The sequence below is a fragment of the Danio rerio genome, chromosome 7 (genome assembly GCF_049306965.1).
Source record: "Danio rerio strain Tuebingen ecotype United States chromosome 7, GRCz12tu, whole genome shotgun sequence".
Lineage (NCBI taxonomy): Eukaryota > Metazoa > Chordata > Actinopteri > Cypriniformes > Danionidae > Danio > Danio rerio.
In genome coordinates this window covers 6,515,348-6,538,649 of record NC_133182.1, presented here as the reverse complement: position 1 = coordinate 6,538,649, position 23,302 = coordinate 6,515,348, and the positions used below count along the sequence as shown (strand labels likewise).

At 38.2% G+C, this 23,302-nt stretch overlaps 1 protein-coding gene across 1 annotated transcript in view; it reads right to left on the bottom strand.

Moving 5' to 3' along the window:
- Nucleotides 1-23,302, bottom strand: part of sf3b2 (splicing factor 3b, subunit 2) — a 43,245-nt gene that overhangs the window by 11,378 nt on the left and 8,565 nt on the right. The window contains exons 6-16 of the mRNA NM_001105277.3: nucleotides 22,357-22,454; nucleotides 22,170-22,278; nucleotides 19,229-19,317; nucleotides 18,960-19,151; nucleotides 15,188-15,310; nucleotides 15,032-15,112; nucleotides 10,136-10,363; nucleotides 8,463-8,612; nucleotides 4,032-4,121; nucleotides 3,844-3,951; nucleotides 2,359-2,466 (exon numbers count right to left, since the gene is read on the bottom strand). Coding sequence (NP_001098747.1) covers nucleotides 2,359-2,466; nucleotides 3,844-3,951; nucleotides 4,032-4,121; nucleotides 8,463-8,612; nucleotides 10,136-10,363; nucleotides 15,032-15,112; nucleotides 15,188-15,310; nucleotides 18,960-19,151; nucleotides 19,229-19,317; nucleotides 22,170-22,278; nucleotides 22,357-22,454 — 1,376 coding nt within the window. The remainder of the gene's footprint in view (nucleotides 1-2,358; nucleotides 2,467-3,843; nucleotides 3,952-4,031; nucleotides 4,122-8,462; nucleotides 8,613-10,135; nucleotides 10,364-15,031; nucleotides 15,113-15,187; nucleotides 15,311-18,959; nucleotides 19,152-19,228; nucleotides 19,318-22,169; nucleotides 22,279-22,356; nucleotides 22,455-23,302) is intronic.

The following is a 23,302-nucleotide window of genomic DNA, read 5'->3' as shown; positions in this document are numbered from 1 at the left end:
ATATATATATATTTGTGTATGTTTGTTTATAATATAATTTTGTTTATTTATTAATATTCGTTTAATACTAATTCTTTTAAATACATATGTTGCGTATGATTATCTGAATTATTTACACATTATGTTTTGTTGTTAAATTACATTTATTTTAAACATTGTGTATTTTTGTATACATCAGAAGAGCACAGTGTATATTGATTACATTAATAGTAAATGTGACCCCAGAGTGTAACGTTGCACAGGTCTACTTACGGCAAAGGCCAAAAATACATTTTAGAAGTCAAAATTATTGATTTTCATTTTATGCCAAAAACCGTCAAAATATAAAGATCATGTTTCATGAAGACATTTAGTAAATGTCCTTTCAGAAATATATTGAAACTTAGTAATGTGAACAGCCAAGAATGTAATTTAGACAACTTTAAGGGCCGTTTCCTCAATATTATTATTTTTGAACCCCCAGAGCAGATTTTCAGATAGAAATTTCTGTCAAATACTGTCATATCACAAACCATACATCATCTGAAATCTGAATAAATTTGCTTTTCATTGATGTATAAATCTTAATTTCCAAATAATTGACTGGTTTTTAGGTCAAGGGTCACAAAGTGGCCCTTAAGTATAATTTTTCTAATATAAAAAGTGCTGTCAATTGATTAAAAAAAAAGTTAACTAATATTTAATTACCACACTTTATTTTTTTTAATTAATCACGATTAATCACATTTAAAAGACTGAATTGTAATTTTGGCTATTCGAATGTAACATTAATGTAAACGCAAGACAAAAACCATTTAAATTCAAATATAATTCATTATTAGAATTTTTGTTTAACTTTCAACGCAGATTTCTTCATGTAAACAACAAACCCACAATAAACCATCAACATCCTGGCTTGACAGCCATATTTATTACAGGAATAAGAGCACAGGCATGTTAGAGCCATCTGAATTCAAAACAATCAATGCCAATAAAGAAAACATTGATTTCTAAGTTGGATTGCAAAAAAATGACAAAATACAGACATTACAGATGTGGAAATTGGAAAATAATAATAAAGTATTGAACACAAATAATTGTACTCATTGAAAAGTTGTATTGCTGTGAGTTGAGAACATTAATTAAAAAGTAGAAACAATTTTGTTTAGTTATCCTTTCATTCATCCAGTAGCTAAGAGAGTCCAGTCTGTTGACATTATCGGGGGACAATGTGGACCTTTTCTTTTGAATGATGTGAGCTGAGAGTGCAACGCAACCTCACAGCAATTCGTAACTTTTTGATTTAGTGGCTACAGACAACGACGTTTAGGCAGGTTTGTTGCTAAGAAACGCATGCGCGCACGCACACGCATGCAGACCAAGGCCGTGCACAGGGGGGTGGCCCGGTGGCTAGAGACTCTGCCCCTCTGCCCTTATTGGCTGAGGTGCCCCTCTCAGGAGGCACTTGCTCTTTACTTTGCAATCGCGTTGAGCACCTGCCCCTGTAAGGGTCTGTGCACAGGCCTGACAGACACACAGACACAACACGCGTAATGACAGGGCACAGCCGGAGCGACTCCCTTCAGACTCAACACGCATGATCGCGTTCATCAAATTTGCTTAAACTAAGCGTTCTAAAGTATTACTGTATTTCACAAGGATTCTGACACAACAACGCAAAGCATACGCTTTCGCTTTAATGAGGAAACACGTCAAAATTAATGCAACATAGAGGGCTCATGCAGAAAGGCATTGGAATGCGCTGTCTTTGACAGCTCGCGACTTCTTTCTGAGTACATTTACATAAGACACCAATACTCCAATTTTGATTATGATTGTGACTATTATGATTATCATGATTTTGATTATGATGATCAGAGTATGATTAAGATAATACTCTTTTTAAGAGTCTACCATAAAAGCAGTGATTTTTGATTATCTTAAAGGACAACCAAGTCACTAAATGTGGAGGTTTTTCTTTCCGTTCTCCATGCGGTATCAAATTCCATTAAAACAAAAGTCGAAAGTTAAAAATGAAACACCTGAAATTGTGTGAAACTCTGGAGAGCCTGGTGATGCGACATTATTTTATACTTAAACTTGCCTTCAAAAAGTGCTTCCTTTGTCTAATCCATATTTCTTTGCATGTTAAACATGCATCGACCACAACAGGAAATAAAAAAGGCAACTGCTATAATTACGTAAATAATTTTTAACGCATTGATTATTTAAAAATTAAATCGCATGCGTTAACGCACTCATTTTAACAGCACTAAATATAACATTATTTTTCTACCATAAGATCATTTTTAAACACAGTGTGTGTCATCTACTGCTGCTCCATATTTCTAACATTGGACAATATTTGCGTGTCCTGACCTGGAAGTCTATGGAGTTGGTCCCAAACACGTCTCCGTACAGCGGTTTTCCTGTCTCGTCCACAGGAGGTTTTCCCCAACCACCAGCGTGATACCCAAACGAGCAGCCCTGAAATCACACACACACACAGCTCAGTATGAACAAATGACATTTGAACAGTATGACATTTCATAAATATTTACACCAGTTCCTGTAGTAGAGAATAATCTGCTGCTTTTTGGCTACATCAGGTGTCCCGAACAATACACATCACTTCCTGTCCAATTACTCACAACATAAAATGCACACTCTAGTTTCCTTATAGGGGCTTTCTCAAAAACAAATGTTTTCCATCTCACTGATTAGAGTTTCTGCATTATTTTGTATTGTGAAAAATGACCCATTTCCCCTCCACCAATTTTTTATTTTTTTTTTGCATGTGTTCATATTCATAATCGGTTGTTATCTGGAAATAACATACCTTGGAATGTAGCAACTGACCAAGCATAATTAAGTAGTATATGAGACCAATAATACCATTTATTACACGACTGTAGGGAATACTTGACTCTGATTGGTCAGTTGCTACATTCCAATGTATGTTTTTTCCAGATAACAACTGCTGAACAACACTCATTCTGAAACTTTGAATTATCTTGACACTCATTTAATACGTTTAAATGCTTGTCTGTCTCGTTGCTGTTTTTCAATGTCTGATGACATCTTGTGTCTGAATAATGTGCAGGTTAGTGTATACTCCATTCACCCCTTTCATTTCAATCAGCTTTAGATTAGACTATTTGGCGCCATCCTGTGTCTGAATAATGCATAGATTAGTGTATACTGCATTCAGCTTTTTTGTTTCAGACTGCGTTTTTGAGTGTTTAGCGCCATCTTATGGGCCAAGGCTGCTTCAAAAATGCCAAAAATGATTTCAGAGTGCACTATGAAGGGAGCACAATTTTCATTACGAAGTTCGCTAAAACTCTAAAAAATTACTTTGAAAGCATGTTACACATGAAAGAGATCACTTTTTAAATTTATTAATACGCATTTATTTAAAAATCATTCAGTATGGATGTTGGAACCTTGGAAAGGAAGAGGACATAGGGGAGATAACTGGGAGTAGAACACAACCCGGAACTCTACTTCTACTACAGCTCTAGAGGATTAGTTCAACCGCACATGTTTACGAATGTTCGTTGGAACGGCGGATTTGGTAAACGCCAAATTGCTGAACTAAAATTGCGATGATGGAACTTGCGCCCTTAGTTAGCCAACAATTGTTTTAGAAACACAACAATGGATGGTTGTTTTCGCAGAATAAAGCCTTCAGTCTTATACAACAGCGTTCTGCTTTACGTTAGGCTGTTGATAAACCTGTCAGTCTTTACGATGACAACCTCGTAAATGTACTTTATCCCTTTAACATATTTACAACAAGAAATTCTGATTCCCTAATATGCCTATCATGTTGTTCAGTGTTTGTGTGTGCATTTGTCAGACCTCGGGTATGGGGGCGTTGAGGCCGGGGATCTTCAGGTTTGGGTATGATGGTGGAGGTCCGTATCTCTGCATGGCGATGAGCCACGGTGGAGGAACTTTATGAGAGTTCTGCAGAAACGCAAACACACAGCTAACATTACACAGAAGAAAGCAATGAGCACATGCAGTGTGAAGTGTACTGAACTCACGGGTCCGGTGGGCATCCCGAGTGCCACCCGCAGCTCATCTGATAGATCGCCCGGCTTCTTCTCCTTCAGCCGCGTCTCAAACTCCTTACCCTGAAAGATCATTAACAGTAGCAGCATATTAGGAGATTATTAAAAAGTCATGAATGCATAAAGCACTATTTTGGCCACACTACATTTTAAGCTACAATTCTTGCTGTTGATAAACCCTCAACTAGATTTTTGTCTGCTCCAAATACACAAAAAAATGCTGTTTTGCTGTTTGTTCAAGCTTCTTATACAAAACTATTTGAAAACACAACTCTTGAGAGTTTCTTTGGGACAACTTCATTGTTTTATATTCAATGCACTTTATAAAGTAATTTTTTTTATAAAGTTTATAAAAAGTAATCCGTTAACTACAGTTTAAGGTAAAATTCTCACTCTTAATAAACCATTAACTACATTTTTACAGAAATTACAATTTCAAACGCTACATAAATGTAGGAATTATTAATTATTACTATTCAAATGTGGTATCTGAAGTATTGATCAAATGTGCATTATTTGTTTTTGCACATGATTTAATTTTAGGATCTTTAATACAAGAATTTCTCTATGTTTTCATTCTGTTTTTGACAGAGTACAATTGTTGAAATCAAAACCATAAACCAATCTAATTCAAGCACTTTCAAGGACCTGTGTTTATTTTTAAATAATCTCCAGGCCTTGAATCCAAGGCCGTTTCTCAATATGCGTTCTTGTCTGTACTTGCGTTCTTGTGTCCTCGTGAAACGTCATCAACCGTCGCCAAAGTACTGTTCCAATTTAAAGTTCACATCTTTCCAAGTACACATGAAATTCCCGGATGTGTACTTCCTCTGGCCTTTAGCCAAGGATGCATCGAGAGGTGACTTGTGCGAACTTTCGGAGCTCAGGTATCCCAGAATGCATTGCATTATAACCAGCGAAAGCTAATGGCGGAGGAGGAAACCCGCACGGTTTTAAAAATGCTCCTTTACTGTGTCACAAAATAAAGTTTTAAGAGTTTTTCAGGCGAGAATGTAGTTGTTTTTAACTCGAATCGGCAGTTTATTCACAAAAATAGCGCTTCTTTAACGATGTGGCTCAGCTTATGCGGACTCCGACAACCAGCCTGCCAGCGGGAGCTCCGTCATCAGCTCCCCAGCCAGAGCAGCTTTACTTCGGCCAGGCCATCTCGGACGTACCGCTGGATCTCGTCTCTCCATTGTAGTTAAAACATGATATTTAATACATCTTGGGAATATTTAACTGACAATTTTTGGTCTTATAAATCTATTATTTGTTCTCAGGTGTATTATTTCGGCAGTGTTATTTTGTTATCTTTTATATTTATTGTCTTTAATTATGTTACCGTGTTGTACGCTGTTTGTCTGTGTTTACCAAATTGCTTGACGTAATCTTTACTTCTTATCGTGTGTATAATTACCATTTTAGTTTAATAAATCTGCTAATCAGACACGTGTATAACTCAATTTAATTCACATTTATATGAATGTGTACATTTTCTTAAATCAAAAATGTAGATTTATAACATTAATATAATATTTATTAAATCATTTTATTGTTAATGTACAGTGAAACTGATGAATCCATGGTGAGATAAGTGACGTTATGAAGTACACTGCTGTTCCATTTGAAGTACCACCTGACTTGGCAAGTCTGAACTTCCTAGGACGCAAGTCCGAACTTTGCGTACTTGGTATTGAGAAACAGCCCATATGTCTGAAATTCAAGACTTGAGTACTTTCAAGAATTGTGGGAACCCTGAATGGCATTTATTCCTGTGGAGGAAAACTAAACTTTTGACAAAAAAAAAAAACACGTCTGGAATCAGCAAGACAAATAGCCGGTCATCGGCAGCGGTGGATACTAATGTGTAAAATATGTGTAAAAAGTAGACCTTTCAAAAGTACTCATGAGTAGTGAGTATTACGCTGTGAAATGCTGATGTGTTTATAGGAAATATGTGCATGTGTGTGCAAACGTAACGTTCTCTAGTGCAATTAATTATTAAGACTATTTAGCGATTTCATCCCTTTAGGCACAAGATGTCAACATGACGTCAGATTGATGTTGTTCCCCAACGTCGCGGGATGTTGCATTCTGTTTGGAAATGAAAATCAGTTTGACGTCAAAACTCATTGTCAGGTCGACGTCAATGTGGAACGTCGGATCCAACGTTACATTTTGGTTACTTTCCAACGCAACCTAAAAATAACCAAATATCAACATTTAATAATGTAACAGGTTGACGTTGTGTTGACGTTACTGCTATAAGGTCTATCAAACATTGGATTTTGGATGCCATACCTGACGATTAATTTTCAGTATTTGACATCAATGTAATGTTGGCTTGATGTTAGTTATTGGTCACTTTCTAACACAACCTAGAATCACCCAAATATCAACGTAATTTCATGTCGTTATTGGACATCAAACTAACATTGTCCTTATATACTGGCGACCTAAATCTAACCTAATGTTAATGTCTTATGACATTGTGTTTCTGCTGGGACATGCAGCCTAAGCAGTCATTGCGTGTAAAATATTGGACATCTTCTTAGGGTGCTTTCACACCTGTGAATCAATTCAGTTGTTCCGAAACGGGGATTAAAATGGTTACATTGTTGCTCTTTGCTCTTGGTGTGGTTCGCTTTCACACGGCAAAGTTTCTAAACGCACCAAGAGAGCTAAAACAAGTCACGTGTGAGTAAACTCTCCTCACATTGGCTAGTCTCATGGTTTATTTTACAGAGTTCCCCTCAGCTGTCAAGGCAGGAGGTGGTGGTTTGGTGGTGTTTGACAAGGTGTGCGCAAAGTGTCTGAAGAGAAAGGAGGGATGCGGTGGGGAGGGGTGAGAAGGGTGCGTGACGTAAGTGAGGACCAGGAGGGAGACGCACGATTTGCAGGAAACTCCTAAAACGTTCGGGAGACTTGGGATGTCTGGAATGACCTCCCGCCCTACTCATTATTCTAATAGCCGTATGCCTATTACATATCCATAAAACACTGTAATATAACCAGGCTCGAATCATATCGCTTTCTCACTACAATCGATTCGCTCCAAAGTTCGTTTCAATTGAGCCGAGATCGAAGTTCCCAAACAAAAGTCTAGGTGTGAACCCACCCTTAAGCCTCCTTTCCACTGCACACGACAAGCGACAGACCGGAAGTCATTCATTTTCATAGGAGAACAGTCACGGAGCTGCGTGGAGTTCCGATCATCTCTGTATGCGGAAAAATTCAGATCCGAATTGAGCTGCGGATCCGTTGAAATATTTGAACTCATGCAACTAGACCGTATGCGACCGGCCACGGATGTGATGTATTCCAGTGTTGTACAAGCAGGTCCGTGCGCGTGAGATGAAAATTAGGTGTTTATTTGGTTATTTTTTTTAATTATAAAAAGTCTATATATATATATAATAAAAAAACATTTCTGTTCATAAATGCAAGTAAGAAAGTAATAAAATTATATTTTTAATGTTGTCTCCACATTCCTTCCAATATTTTCGCGGTTTAAGAGTTTCTAGTATTCATTCGGTCATTAAACCATGTAAACGCACAGAGAGTGAAGGCTCTTGCTTTAGCACTCGTTTATTTCGGACACTGAGAATCATCTTCCCCACCCTGTGGTGCACGACAACACTAAAAATACTGTGTGACTGCCACAAGGGGGAGTATTCCCCCTAGTATTTTTTTCCCACTCCGCTGTCGCCACTGGCTTACATGGTTCAGGATCTGAAAAGCTACTCACCGATGAATTTGCTCTTCAGTGTTTAGACTCTCAATAATGACTTCAAACCACACTGAACTGAGCTAAACTGAACTTAAACACTAAAAACTGAACTACCCTGATCCAGTTACTATGACCATTTATGTGAAGCTGCTTTGACACAATCTACATTGTAAAAGCGCTGTACAAATAAAGCTGAATTGAATTGAATTATTCCTACAGTCGTGTCCAAATGTCGTGTGCAGTGGAAAGGCGGCTTTAGACACTTTTAACGTTTTCAAATGGTTTGCTGCATTTATAAAGTGTCTTGAAATTGATCAGTATGATGAGGTTTACTATCTATATGTGATTTGATTGGACAGGAAACAGATTTTTTTTCTACCGAGTAGAAAAATTAAAGTAGTGACTGCAGGTTGAAGTAGTGGAGTAAAAGTACAGACAGCACAAAAAAAATGCACTCAAGAGAAAGTAAAAGCATTTATAAAACTACTTATTAAATTACAATTCCTGAGAAAAACTACTCCGTTACAGTAGTTTGAGTGTTTGTAATTTGTTATTTTACACCACTGTTCATCAGTGATGCCAAGTATGCAGAAAAGAGTCGAGTCCCTCACCAGCCAATCAAAGCATCTCTATAATGTGGCTCTATAAAAACGTCAGTAACTGGAGCGTACCTCATAGTAAAGGTCTCCGTGGATGGTGAGTTTGGGTTTGATCTGCCATTTGAAGAAGGCGTCGTGCAGCTTCTGGTAGTCGATGTCGATCTTCCCCATCTTGGGTCGAACTTTCTCTCTCATCTTGGTCTTCATGGTTTTGGCATCTTCCTGCAGGGAGAGGGACAGATGGGTTTTTACACTATTTCAAGTCAAATTTACATTTTTACATTTCCGACTGTTTAACAAAATATAATCCAAACCGTTTACTACGCTCTTCTAGTGCTGGACTTTTAGAATTTTATCCTGTAAATCTGATGCGATCTGGCGGCACGTCTTTTAGCCATTATGCTCCAAAAATTTGGAACTGTCTCCCCCTTGAAGTGAAAGAATCACCAAGTATTCATGTTTTTAAAAAGCGTGTTAAGACACATCTTTTTAAAATTGCGTATGATTAAACAAGTTTGTTAGGTGTACGCATTTTATCTATTTTGTTGTAGGTTTATGTATGTAATGTATGGTGTGTGCCTGCATATGTAAGGACTATTGTGTGTGTGATCATGTGAATATATACTTACATTTTGTGTACATGAATGTTTTTATTTCAGTATATGTGATAAGTTTTTGTGGTCTATTTTAATGCTTTTGTTGTTGTTTGTGAGGCACTTTGAGTTGCATGTATGTTGGAAAAGTGCTATACAAATAAAGTTATTATTATTATTATTATTAAATTTAAGCACTTTTTAAAAACCTTCCAGGTGCGTTAGGTAATTCACCACACTTGAAATGTGCTGGAAAGCTTTGAAAATACACAAACACACAACCGATGTCAGAATTATTCACTCTCCTGTGATTTTTTTTTCTTCTTTTTCAAATATTTCCCAAATGATGTTTAGAAGATTCAGGAATTTTTCACAGTATTTTTCTATAATATTTTTTCCTTCTGGAGAAAGTATTTTCTTTTTTTATTTCGGCTAGAGTAAAAGCAGTTTTTAATTTTTCTAAAACTATTTTAAGGTCAATTTAAGCTCTGCAGAGCTCCAGGAATTGCGTTTGGACCCATGCCTGCTGAATAGAGACGTCAGTGAAGCAGCAGAGTTTATATGAAGTCGCTTCACTAGATTATAAACGTCAGTCAGGAACGCTCTCATAAAAAAACAAGACGAGCGCTGGAATAAAATAATCACAAATCACTGTCAGTCCTCAAGGCCACAGGAGCGCGCGTGTCATGATGTAAAGAGAGCGGAAATACTGAGCTGCTTTATGCACTGATTTACTCAATGCTGCCAAACTGAGGGGTGGAGGGGGGCATAAATAAAATCACATTTGAGCTTTAATCCGAGCATCAGAATGGGGAAGAAAGGTGATTTAAGTGACTTTGAATGTGGCATGGTTGTTGATGCCAGACGGGCTGGTCGGAGTATTTCAGAAACTGCTGATTTACTGGGATTCTCACGCACAACCATCTCTAGGGTTTACAAAAGGGTTTAAAATATCCAGTGAGTGGCAGTTCTGAATGCCCCGTGTGTGCCAGACCCATTACAGACCTTGTACTCTTCTCATTTTTAACATTTATTTTTAAACTCAAAGTTTTTATAACTATGTGCTCTTTAAAGATAGAAAAATATTAAGTATGTACCAGTGTGAAATAGGAGTGTGTGTATATATCATTGCGTGTTAGTTTGTGTGTTGACCTTCTCTTGCAGGGCTTCCCTCATCTCCTGGATGCCGGTCCTCCTGATGAATTCAGGCAGCTCAAATGGGGGTTTCTCGATACCTCTCTTCCCCTGCAGGTACTTTCTCTTGAAGCACCAGTGGCGGGGGACGGGGACCGTGTTTCTGGTGGCCTTCAGGTGGACCAGCAGTTTGGGCTCCTGCGCAGTCACATCGTGCATCTCCACGACATCAGGACGAGCCACCAGCTGACCGACACAAGACAGAACAACAATGAAGGATGATTATAGGCCTGTTAGATCGGTTATCTTAGCCATTTCCCCTTAACATGGTGGCTAAGGGGGACCTATAATGCAAAATGACTGGGTTTAAGCACAGTTGTGGGGCAGGAGTGTGCGAATATCACCAGTGTCTAATGGTCAAAATGTATTGACTTTGTTTTTATAATCACACTTTAAAACAGAAACACTTTGATCTAGGGCACAGGCATCAAACTCAGGGCGTACTCACACAATGCTATCCGAAGCGTGCCCAGGCCCTTTTCCTGGATCATTTTTTTTTTGTTTTTATTAGAATATGCAAAAAGGTACATAAATTGGGATCATACAAATACAAAAAACATTAACAAAACAAAAAAAAACAAAAAAAAAAACAATATAGTCAGGTACTGTTAGGTGTGTGTGTGTGTGTGTGTGTGTCCATGTAAAGGTAACTTAGTGGAAGGTCAGATTACATACATTAGGAACAATATCAGCCAATAAATGAATCTAGTCTCGCAGATATAAGTAAAACAGATACAAAAGAAACCAGTCAGAGTTAGGGAGTAACAACTATGCTTAGTAATGTATAATAGAAATAATGACAGTAAAAAGAAAGAAAGGACAACAGTACTAATAAATGACAATGATAATAAATCACAAGTACTACCCTAACTACTACTACTGCAGAAAGTTACTTATATTACTATATAATTATTAACTACTATTGCTGCTACTACAATCACAACCACAACTATTACTACTATAATGTCTACTACTGCTGATACTACCACAACAATGACTACCACTACTGATACTACAGCGTCTGCTACAACTAATACAACGTCTACTACTACTACTACTACTACTACCGCAATCACTGCTACTACAACATCTACATCAACGACATCTACTACTGGTACTACTACACCAACAACGATTACTACTGCTACAACGACACTTTTACTACTTCTGCTACCACTATACCAACGACATCAACTACTACAGGAACTAATACTTCAATAATCACAATTACGATCGATACTACTACAATGACTACTACTACTACTACACCAACAACGACTACTACTACTACTGCTACAACGACACCTTTACTACTTCTGCTACCACTATACCAACGACATCAACTACTACTTCAAAATACAATTACAATCGATACTACTACGATGACTACTGCTACAACTACTACTACAACAACAATTACTGCAACCTAATAATGATAATCGTATTAATACTTATATTAATGATAATGAAAAGATAACAGGAGGACAGGTCAGAACAGTGATAATATTAATGATAACTTTTCCCGGATCATTTGAGAAGTGGGAGTGCTCTGAATCAGGCTCAGGTGTGGTTTAGTTGGCTGGCCCTAGGTCAATAGCTTCTTTACCCCCCCAACATTCTTTAAAATCAAGCGGCAACCTCTCGCTCTCCCTCGTGAAGCCTATACGGAAGTAACTGAGACTGCAATTCATTGACTCGCCTTTGGGGGCGAGTCAATGAATCCAGGGGCCTCATGTACGAAGACTTGCGTTGAACTCACACTAAAACATTTTGCACGGACAAAGCTGTAACTGTGTGTACGCAGTAAAAAATTCAGATGTATGAAATAGAGCGTACGTGGAATCCCACGCATATTAACTTTGTATATCCGAATGAACGTGAAACTGAGCGCACGTGCACGAGCGCAAAACCCCTCCCTGCCTCCTCCCCCGTATAAATATGGTAATGACTCCACTTTGGCAAAACCAAACAAGAAAGCAATGGCAAAAGCAAGCAAGAAGAAAAACTTGACAGAATGTGAGTTGGAGGTGCTCCTATCGGAGGTAGACCGGAGAAAAACGGTGTTATTTGCAAGTTTGTCCTCCGGAATTTATAACAAAAATAAGAGTGGGAGAGTTTAGCTGAGGCGATTAATGCAGTGGGGTCTGAACATCACACTGTGAGTGAATTAAAAAAGAAATGGTCCGATGTGAAGGTGTAAAACTTTGTAGTGTCTATTCAGGCTAAGTGTAAATAGCACACTTCATTGGAATGAGCTAGTTGAGTGATTCCCACTCATCATCGTTTGATTGACAGAGACAACATAACTAAAGAGAGTGGTTAACAGCAGCGTGAGTGGAGTAGCTAGTAAAGCGCATGGCAACATGTTTTGACCTGTATATCATGAACTCAGTTCGAATCCAGCGTCTGATGAACTCATTCTTCTTCTTTTCCCCATTACATATCAGATTTTGCCTACTTTTCATCACGAGGAACACAAGTAGGAATCATTAGTAAGTGTGTGTATTCTGTTAAGCGCATTTGAGCATTACATATTATTAGCACATTTATTGAATGGAAATATTTTTGATTCACGTATGCAAACTCATCTTCAGATGGCGCCTTTATAGCAATGTGCGTGCAGTTGATCGCTCTGACTACATTGGGAAAACCGGCGATCGCTGCAAGTTGTGCTTTAAAGAGTCACGAAACACCAAAACACATTTTTTGAGCTGTTGAGAGTCATATATGTGTCCCAAACTGCTAAAAACACTATTAGGACACCTATATTTCACTAAAAAGTGTAAATTGGTTGTTTTTGCATTATTTCAAGCAAATTCGTACTTCCGGTTTGAAACGAATTTTTGAAGCTGCGTCACGGTCATGACATAATAGCGTGTATTCCAGCATGTAGACTGGACGTCTGTGCCAGAGTGAGTCTTATTACGTCTTACAGTGTGATGCATTAATGCATGAGTAAGGCTTGGTTCAAACCAATCAGCGCGCTCTATTGTGCAACTTCATTAATATTCATTAGTGTCACCGTGTTTACACCACAGAGACGCCATGTTGTGTTGGCCAAACAAGCGTGAAGTGTTGCTTTTGTAGTTTGCTGCCATTAAGGTTTGTTTTCATTTTCTCTCTGTGAGAGCGCAGCTGGAGTCACGTGCATCTAAGTTTCCGGGAAATGCTGAGTTTTTTTTCTCTCATTCGCCGTGCGGTATCAAACATTGCATGAAAAATACACGCTTAGAGCAGTTCATCGAATCAAATATCTCGTTTGTCGCGAGGGACATGAATGAATTCCCTGAATGAAAAAGACAAACTGCAGTTAAAGTCCACCATTTAATAATTTGGCAAATAATTCGACTACAGATGTCCATGTAAACACAGTCACTTTGTCCCCTGTGTGTGTGTGTGTGTGTTTTGACTCTGAAAGTCAGCACGCCCAAATAGACACTCCCACACCAAGCCGCTTTTCTTCCTCCGACACTCCCCTTAAACAAAGCTGGACACGCCCACTTTTCTGACTTTTTCCAAAGTAGAGGTATGAAAACACACTGCTGAAACGAGGGGGTTTCATGGCCCTTTAATGTTTGGCTGGTCAACTGTATGGAATGGAAACCTCATAAACCTGCTAGACATGTGAATGATTCCGTCCCATACAGCTGCCATTGCATGACTCAAAGATACTTTGTAGTGTGCAATTTAACACACTTGCCTCTAGGAGTCGCCAATGAAAATAAAATAAACACACACAAGAAATGCACGTACGCCAGGCATGAAGTTGGCCTGGAACAACGCACAATCTCATGTTTATTTCATCGTTAGTAAATTCAAACGGGAGTGTGAAACCTGCCGTAAGCAAAGTTTTTCAGCATACGCAGTGTTGATACATGAGGCCCCTGGCCCGGTTGGAAGAGGTCCACCAGAGCGCGGTTCACTTGGACTTTGGCGCAGTACACTTGTATGTGTGCAAATCGCACCTGAGCCCGAAACTGAAGGCGAGACGTGACTTTTAAGGGACTGTTTCATTTGGATTTATTAATCATTCTTACTGTTCAATGAAGATTATAGATTATAAAAGACGCAAACCCCCCACTGCACGACAGCTGCACCTTTAGCACACCTCCTAATTCCTGCAGCACGAGGACTTTATGATTGTTTTTGAGTGTAAAAAGTGGCGGATCTGTTCTGCGAAATATTTGTGTCACTGCATATCAAACGCATAAGATGATATAACTGAAGAAATCTCCACTGTGCTGAGCGCTTTTACTGAACAACGCCTCATCGATGACGCAAGTGTGCTCAGGCCCGAATAGGATGCGAGTGCGGGCCATTGGGTGAGACAAGAGGGGGGAAAAGCGTGCCCGGTTCAAGGCAACTCTACAGTGCGAGTCTAATATTTTCGTTTTCTCCTGTGTTATTAGTAGGGAGGTAGGCTTTCTGTATTTTATTTTATCATCTAATTTCCAGGGAAGTTTACTCTAACTTTGTTAGCTTGGTTTATTGTCATATATTTTGGCTGAACCCCTCCCGATGTTATTTTTGTTCATTTTTTTCAGTAAATAAATACAAATTTCTTGTTAATTCTCAGTGGTTGTGTTTTTGGTTTATATCTAGGGAGAGAGAGCGCAGGGGCACCAGGGATTATATTTTTAATCCCTGTTATCTTGTTACATTTTGGTTAAACCTCTTTTTGATTAAGGATTTTTAATTTTAATTCGTAAGTTATGTCCTTGATGTCCGAGACCAGGATTGTAACTTACCTTTAAAAGCTGATCATAATCACACACTGTAGCTGAACAACTGCCTTTAAACCCCTTATAAAAGTGATTTTTGCATAGTAGGTGCCCTTTAAAGTAGTTAAATTACCTGTTTGAGTTCAGCCACAGTCAACCTGTTCATCCTCCTGAGCTTCTTTTTAGACAGCTTGGGTAAGTCCTTCTTGATTTCCTGTCAAACAGGAAGTGGAGGAGTTAGACAGGATTATTATTAGACCATAAGACATCTACATGTCCTTCCACTGACCTCATCACTGTCGTCGCTGTCCCTCTTCTCCAGCTCGAACCCCTTCTTCTTAAAGGACAGGATTTCAGGCTTTTCAGGCTTCTCCGGCTCCTTTTCCTTCTCCTTTTTCACATCATCTGTCAGCTGTGAGAAACAAAAACCTGTTCAATGCCCATATCCATCACAATATGACTCGCAACAACATTTCCCAGTTTTAAACATCAGCGCAGGTGAATCTGGTTGGATGTCGTGCTGTGATGGAGGAGCATGAATCACGCAGTGGATCGAAGATCTAAATGCAACTCCAAACCCACACGTTGAAAAGTGAGATATTAATATCCAGTGTTATTTTGTCATTTAATAATAAGGGTTATTTATTAATAAAGGGTGCACTGAGCAATATTTGAGAAACACTTTTGACCACAGTGCAGAACGAGTCACACTCGTAATCAGCAGCAAGGGGCGTGTAAAGTAACTAAAGTAGAGATATTAAAAAGGGGTAGAGGCATGACATGTCCAAAATGTTAATATAGCGAGACACATGTCCAACAACTTAATATAGTGGGCCACATGTCTAAAATGATAATATAGTGGGCCACATGTCTAAAATGTTAATATAGTGGGCCACATGTCCAAAATGTTAATATAGTGGGCCACTTATCCAAAATGTTAATATAGTGGGCCACATGTCTAAAATGTTAATATAGTGGGCCACTTATCCAAAATGTTAATATAGTGGGCCACATGTCTAAAATGTTAATATAGTGGGCCACATGTCTAAAATGTTAATATAGTGGGCCACATTTCTAAAATGTTAATATAGTGGGCCACATGTCCAAAATGTTAATATAGTGGGCCACTTATCCAAAATGTTAATATAGTGGGCCACATGTCTAAAATGTTAATATAGTGGGCCACATTTCCAAAATGTTAATATAGTGGGCCACTTATCCAAAATGTTAATATAGTGGGCCACATTTCCAAAATGTTAATATAGTGAGCCACATGTCTAAAATGTTAATATAGTGGGCCACATGTCTAAAATGTTAATATAGTGGGCCACTTATCCAAAATGTTAATATAGTGGGCCACATGTCTAAAATGTTAATATAGTGGGCCACTTATCCAAAATGTTAATATAGTGGGCCACATGTCTAAAATGTTAATATAGTGGGCCACATGTCTAAAATGTTAATATAGTGGGCCACATGTCTAAAATGTTAATATAGTGGGCCACTTATCCAAAATGTTAATATAGTGGGCCACATGTCTAAAATGTTAATATAGTGGGCCACATTTCCAAAATGTTAATATAGTGGGCCACTTGTCCAAAATGTTAATATAGTGGGCCACATTTCCAAAATGTTAATATAGTGGGCCACTTGTCCAAAATGTTAATATAGTGGGCCACATTTCCAAAATGTTAATATAGTGGGCCACTTGTCCAAAATGTTAATATAGTGGGCCACATTTCCAAAATGTTAATATAGTGGGCCACATGTCTAAAATGTTAATATAGTGGGCCACTTATCCAAAATGTTAATATAGTGGGCCACATGTCTAAAATGTTAATATAGTGGGCCACTTATCCAAAATGTTAATATAGTGGGCCACATGTCTAAAATGTTATTATAGTGGGCCACATGTCTAAAATGTTAATATAGTGGGCCACATGTCCAAAATGTTAATATAGTGGGCCACATGTGCAAAACTTCATTATAGTGGGTCACGTGTCCATAAAGTTATTTATTATAGCAGGCCACATGTGCAAAACTTAATATAGTGGGCCACGTGTCCAAAAGGATATTATAGTGGGCCACGTGTCCAAAAAGATATTATAGTGGGCCATGGTCCAACAACTTAATATAGTGGGCCACGTGTCCAAAAAGATATTATAGTGGGCCACGTGTCCAAAAGGTTATAGTGGACCACATGTGCAAAACTTTATTGAAGCGGGCCATATGTCTATAAAGATATAGAGGGCCACATATCCAAAAAGTGATTATAGTGGGTCATTTGTTCAAAAAGTCATTATAGTGGGCCACATATCAAAAAAGTGATTACAGTGCACCATGTGTCCAAAAAGCTTTTTATAGTGGGCCACATGTCCAAAAAGTTATTATAGTGGGCAACATGTCCAAAAAGTTATTATAGTGGACCACATGTCCAAAAAGTTATTATAGTGGACCAAAAGTCCAAAATGTTAATATAGTGGGCCACATGTCCAAAATGTTAATATAGTGGGCCACATGTCCAAAATGTTAATATAGTGGGCCACATGTCCAAAATGTTAATATAGTGGGCCACATGTGCAAAAAGTTATTATAGTGGACCACAAGTCCAAAATGTTAATATAGTGGGCCACATGTCCAAAATGTTAATATAGTGGGCCACATGTCCAAAATGTTAATATAGTGGGCCACATGTGCAAAACTTGATTATAGTGGGTCACATGTCCAAAAAGTTATTATAGTGGACCACATGTGCAAAAAGTGATTATAGTGGGCCACAGTTCCAAAAAGTGATTATAGTGGGCCACAGTTCCAAAAAGTAATTATAGTGGGCCACATGTCCAAAAAGTTATTATAGTGGGCCACATGTCCAAAAAGTAATTATAGTGGGCCACATGTCCAAAAAGTAATTATAGTGGACCACATGTGCAAAAAGTTATTATAGTGGGTCACATGTCCAAAAAGTTATTATAGTGGGCCACATGTCCAAAAAGTAATTATAGTGGGCCACATGTCCAAAAAGTAATTATAGTGGACCACATGTGCAAAAAGTTATTATAGTGGGTCACATGTCCAAAAAGTTATTATAGTGGACCACATGTGCAAAAAGTGATTATAGTGGGCCACATATCCAAAAAGTTATTATAGTGGGCCACATGTCCAAAAAGTTATTATAGTGGGCCACATGTCCAAAAAGTAATTATAGTGGATCACATGTGCAAAAAGTTATTATAGTGGGTCACATGTCCAAAAAGTTATTATAGTGGACCACATGTGCAAAAAGTTATTATAGTGGACCACATGTGCAAAAAGTTATTATAGTGGGCCACATGTCCAAAAAGTGATTATAGTGGGCCACATGTCCAAAAAGTGATTATAGTGGGCCACATATCAAAAAAGGCGTTACAGTGCACCATGTGTCCAAAAAGTTATTATAGTGGGCAAGATTTCCAAAAAGTTATTGGTGTTAACTTTTAAGTTCAAATTTAGGTAGATTGAACACAAAACAAATTGTCCCAGACATTTGTCATTTTAGCTAATTTTAAATAAGTAAACAAATCAATTTAATTACAGTGAAGATGCTTAAAGCAGTTTGTTTCATTTGTATATTTTTATTCTACTGTAATTTAATAATTGTAACTAGTTATACAATAATTCATTCCTTTTCTTTTCGGCTTAGTCCCTTTATTAATCCGGGGTCGCCACAGCGGAATGAACCGTCAACTTATCCAGCACGTTTTTTACGCAGCGGATGCCCTTCCAGCCGCAACCCATCTCTGGGAAAGTTATTCAATAATAATCATTTTAAATAATCAAGATTTTAATCACGACCAAAATATTCATGCTTATGATTTCCCACCATTCTGACCAGTGAATCCAGCTCGTGTAATAAAATCTAACTAATTTAACAAATAGCATTGACAATGGAGAAAACACAAAGTCGTCAAAATATGATTTCCCTCAAAATCGAAAAACCTTAATCTGTAAAAAAAAAATAAAGAAATAAAGTAATTATTTAACGAGTGTGGATCGTGACCTTTTAAATGAAAGCAGTTTCTGACCTTAAACGCCTCGAAGATCCTCTTGAAGAAGATGAAGTTGGGGTCATAGATGGCCGGCTCCTCTGTCACGTACTCGATCTCCACCTCCGGCTCCTTCTCATCTTTCTTCTTCTCCTCGTCCTGCTGCTCCTTCTCCTGCTCACGCTGCTTCTTCTTCTTCTTCTTCTTCCTGTTCCTGCGCTTACGGTTTTTCTGCAAGTACACAAGAACAAATTCAGCACAAGTGATCAGGAGAGCAACCTGGATGGATGACGGAGAGTAAAGCTCACGTCTTTTTTAGACAGACTGTTTTCGTCATCTTCATCTGAATATCCGTGAATATTAGTCAGCTCCGCGAGATCATCATCATCATCATCCTCTGAAATAACAGGAGACAAAAGACAGAAACTTAATCATGAGACAGTTTGATTATTTACAGAGTTTATACAGCCTACATATGAGCACTTCTCTAAGTCCAGACCCAGAGAGAATTCAACCCATCTCCATTTCATATTTCAAATATAAATATTGACTTTTGGATAAAATAATTGTCAAAACTAGGGCTGTCAAAATTAGTGCGTTAACGCACGTGATTGGTTTAACGCGTTAAAAAAATTAACGCAGTTGCAGTTTTTTAATTTCTTTTTGTGGCCGACGTGCGTTTAACGTGCTAAGAAATTTGGATAAGACCAAGGAAGCACTTTTAGAAGGAAAGTTTCAGTATAAAACATTTAATTTGGCATCACCAGGCTATCATGCGCTTCCTCCAGAGTTTCATGTAATTTCAGGCGTTTCATTTTTAATCTTTAGACTTTAAGTGCAGTTCAGCAGTTCACTCTCATTCAGCATATTTTCACTCAGGATGTACTTTTCAAACAGATTGTACTTTAAGTGTGTGTGCTCTACTTGATTGTTGATCCGTTTCACAGGTCTGGAGTCAGCTCTAATCAGTCTAGTGCAGTGGTTCTCAAACTGTGGTACGTGTACCACTAGTGGTACGTGGGCTGCCTTCTAGTGGTACGCAGAGTAATCCAATAGTCATTTGTACATGCAACATATATTTCAAAATGATCAAAAATGGTTCATATATAAACATGATGACATATAGCCTATATTTATGAGGTCCAAGCAGCATTTCCAGGCTTTGATGAATAGGATATTATAGGTTTACACTTTCCATTTAAGTACAGGAGTTTTTTTTTTCACTTTTTACGAACTTTTAAAAGCTAATTTTAATTTAAACGTTGCCATGTTATTTTGTTTGTTTGTTTTTTTACATATCAGCACAGCAGTGTTAACGTTCAAACTATTTACAAGGTTTAAATAATAAATATTATTAATTATAGTAATTCATCTGCCACGTTTTTAAACTGTGCAGAGTTGTAGCTGCTTAATTAGGCCTACTACACTACTGTATTTCAATACTGGTCATATGGTGGTACTTGGAGGGACAATTTTTTTCTGAGGTGGTACTTGATGAAAAAAGATTGAGAACCACTGGTCTAGTGGATGTCTGACGTTTACGCTTAATGCCACATGAAAATTTTCCAAGTCTATCTGTGTTTTAACCAATCAGGTTAGAGCACCTATATGTGTGACGCAGTTAATTGCCTTATTTGAGAATATAATTGTTATTGATTGGTGATTTTAAGCAGAGCGGCCTAGGAACTCATTGGAGTGTTGAAGCTGGCTTCTGCTGATGAAACTGCAAACTATCTTCAGTAAACTTGATTTATTTATTTAAATCTCTGACTCCGGCTCTTCTTCATCTGACAGACTGCTCATTCTTTGGGTTTAAGCTGTCTACCATCCCTACAGCACACAAATGAATATGTTGGGGAAAATAAACAAGTGGTGCTCGCTGCAGAGCCATTTGATGAGAGCTGAGCTCCAGCGAGGGGGAGCTTAAGCTTGAGCTCCACCTTTTTTGCACTTCTTCTACGAGTGATGTCACTGGGGGTAGGGTTAGGGGTAGGGTTGGTGTACGCATTAAAACAGCTTACAGGAGGAGGAGCGACAGCTCATGCTCCCCCTCGCTGGAGCTCAGCTCTCCTCAAATGGCTCTGCAGCGAGCACCCTCTCAAAATAAATGAAACATTTAACATTTCGTAACAGTTTGTAATTGTTCTTGTAATAATAACTTTCATTTGAATTTACATGTAGTATCTTCATTATATTATTTTAATGGACTGAACTGTTAAATGAAACATTCGGTCACACTTTACATTAAGGTTTCATCAGTGAATGTATTTACTAACATGAACAAAATATGAATGATACGTGTACAGCATTTATTAACCACAGTTCAACATCTACTAATGCATTATTAACATCCACATTCGTGCTCGTTCACATTAATATTACATAGTGGGTTAACATGAATGAACAATGAACACTAACACATGTATTGTTCGTTGTTTGTTCATGTTAGTAAAAGCATTACCTGACACAACCTTATTGTAAAGTGTTACCAATGCATCCAAAAGTGCATATATATTTACTGAGAAATGGGGGGGGGGGGGTTACTCATTTATGCTGAGCACTGTATAAGTTCACATTCAACTATCTGGGATTATTCTTACACTCGTTTTTTTTATTTAATGATGCTACAAACTGAAGAGCCTTTACATTCACTTTGACTTCATGAATGCACACACAGATTGCAAATGCGAGTCTCAACGGCACATTCATTGTCTCTCCTGTGGGTAATTAAGCTTGAAGTGCACTCAAGTGCTCTCATCTTGTAAACATGGTTATTATCAATACTAAAGGAGACCTATTTATGCCACTTCTTTACAAAATAAGTCTCTAATGTCCCTAGTGTTTATGTGAAGATTCCGAGCATTATATTGTGCCGTTTTGGTGACTGTCGCTTTAAATTCAAATGAGATTGTGCTCTTTTTCTGAAGAGGGCGGAGCTACAAATGCCCATGTGTCAGCATAGTGGTAGATTCAAAAACAGGACTAAAGTCCTATGCTGATGAGAAAGAGATGGTGACTAATGGGCGGGGCTTTCCTCCACTGATAACACGTACAAAGGGAGAAAGGTCTTTATCAAGTGTGATTATAAACAAACGGAATTAATTATTTTTGACCATTATAAGCTGGTTATATTCAAACATTTCTGCCACACAACTGTGTTTAACCCCTTATAAAAGTGATTTTTGTATAATAGGTGCCATTTAAGGCTAATAAATGTTACATAAGCCCTGTGCAGTTACTCATAGTTACCTGTAGGGGCGACGCTGAGCTGCTCCTGCCTCATTTCCTTCAGCTGCAGGATTTTCTCCAGAGCCTGAGGAATCTTGGGTCCAATGCCGACATCTTCCCCCTGCCACGACTGAACACATGAAACATCAACACACAAACATTTTGAAGATGCGCAGTGATTGGCTTTCAGGTTTTCAGTTTCTCGTACCTCTCTGCCGTCCTCCCCAGGAGGGGGCGGGACTTTCTGCCGTTGATTTTGGGCAACCAATGAAAGGCCTGGAGGAGGCAGACCGCTCTGAATCCCGACTAAAAGAGGAAAACAATCAGGTTTAATGTAGCGATGGGAAATTCAGATCATTTTAGCGATGAAATTAACGTGAAAATATAAACAAGTTTTGTTCAATTCGCTATAATATCATTAAAACTCAAGTTGCTTTAAAACACATCCACAATTAGCCCAAACAATGATCACACTACAAACTAGTCAGAACCAGAATGCTATAAGGAAGATAAAGTAATCAATAATGTATATTCTGCTGGATTTTGTGTACACGTGGTGGTGTTTGTATTAGTGTTGGGCAATTTACGAAATACTCAGATCGCCATATCGTCCCCCTGTGAGATCGCTGATACACAATACTATCACATGGAGGCGCGGCAGCTTTATGTTTACTTATTTTTCTCATTTATTTAACCATCTCTAAGCGTATTTAATAACGTTTTGGTGTTTTTTTAAACTTATTTAGTAATCTACTTCACTTGCATTACCTTTTTAATTTTGGAAAAAATTTCAAATCAATGCGCTTTTCCAGCGAAATAGGCGATGAGACCGAAATTATTGCAAACAAGACTCGATGCAACAGTGCGGCGTGGGACAGGATTTGATGATGATTTTCAAGCTCATGCTGTTCTCGGTGGGTCTGCCGCAAAATAGATATAATATTAATGGAAGAAAGCAAATGAAATATTTATATTCACACAGAATAAACAAGCATGAATTAAGGTCCTTTCTGACGGGAGATGGACGGAGGACTCGCCGGCCGCGTGTGTCTGTTTCTATGCGGTGAAGACCTTTTCTCCATGTTTTTATTCAGTCGAGCGTAGCTTCAGGTCTGATTATCACAGTAGTCATCGACAGTGTAACATTTGCTAAA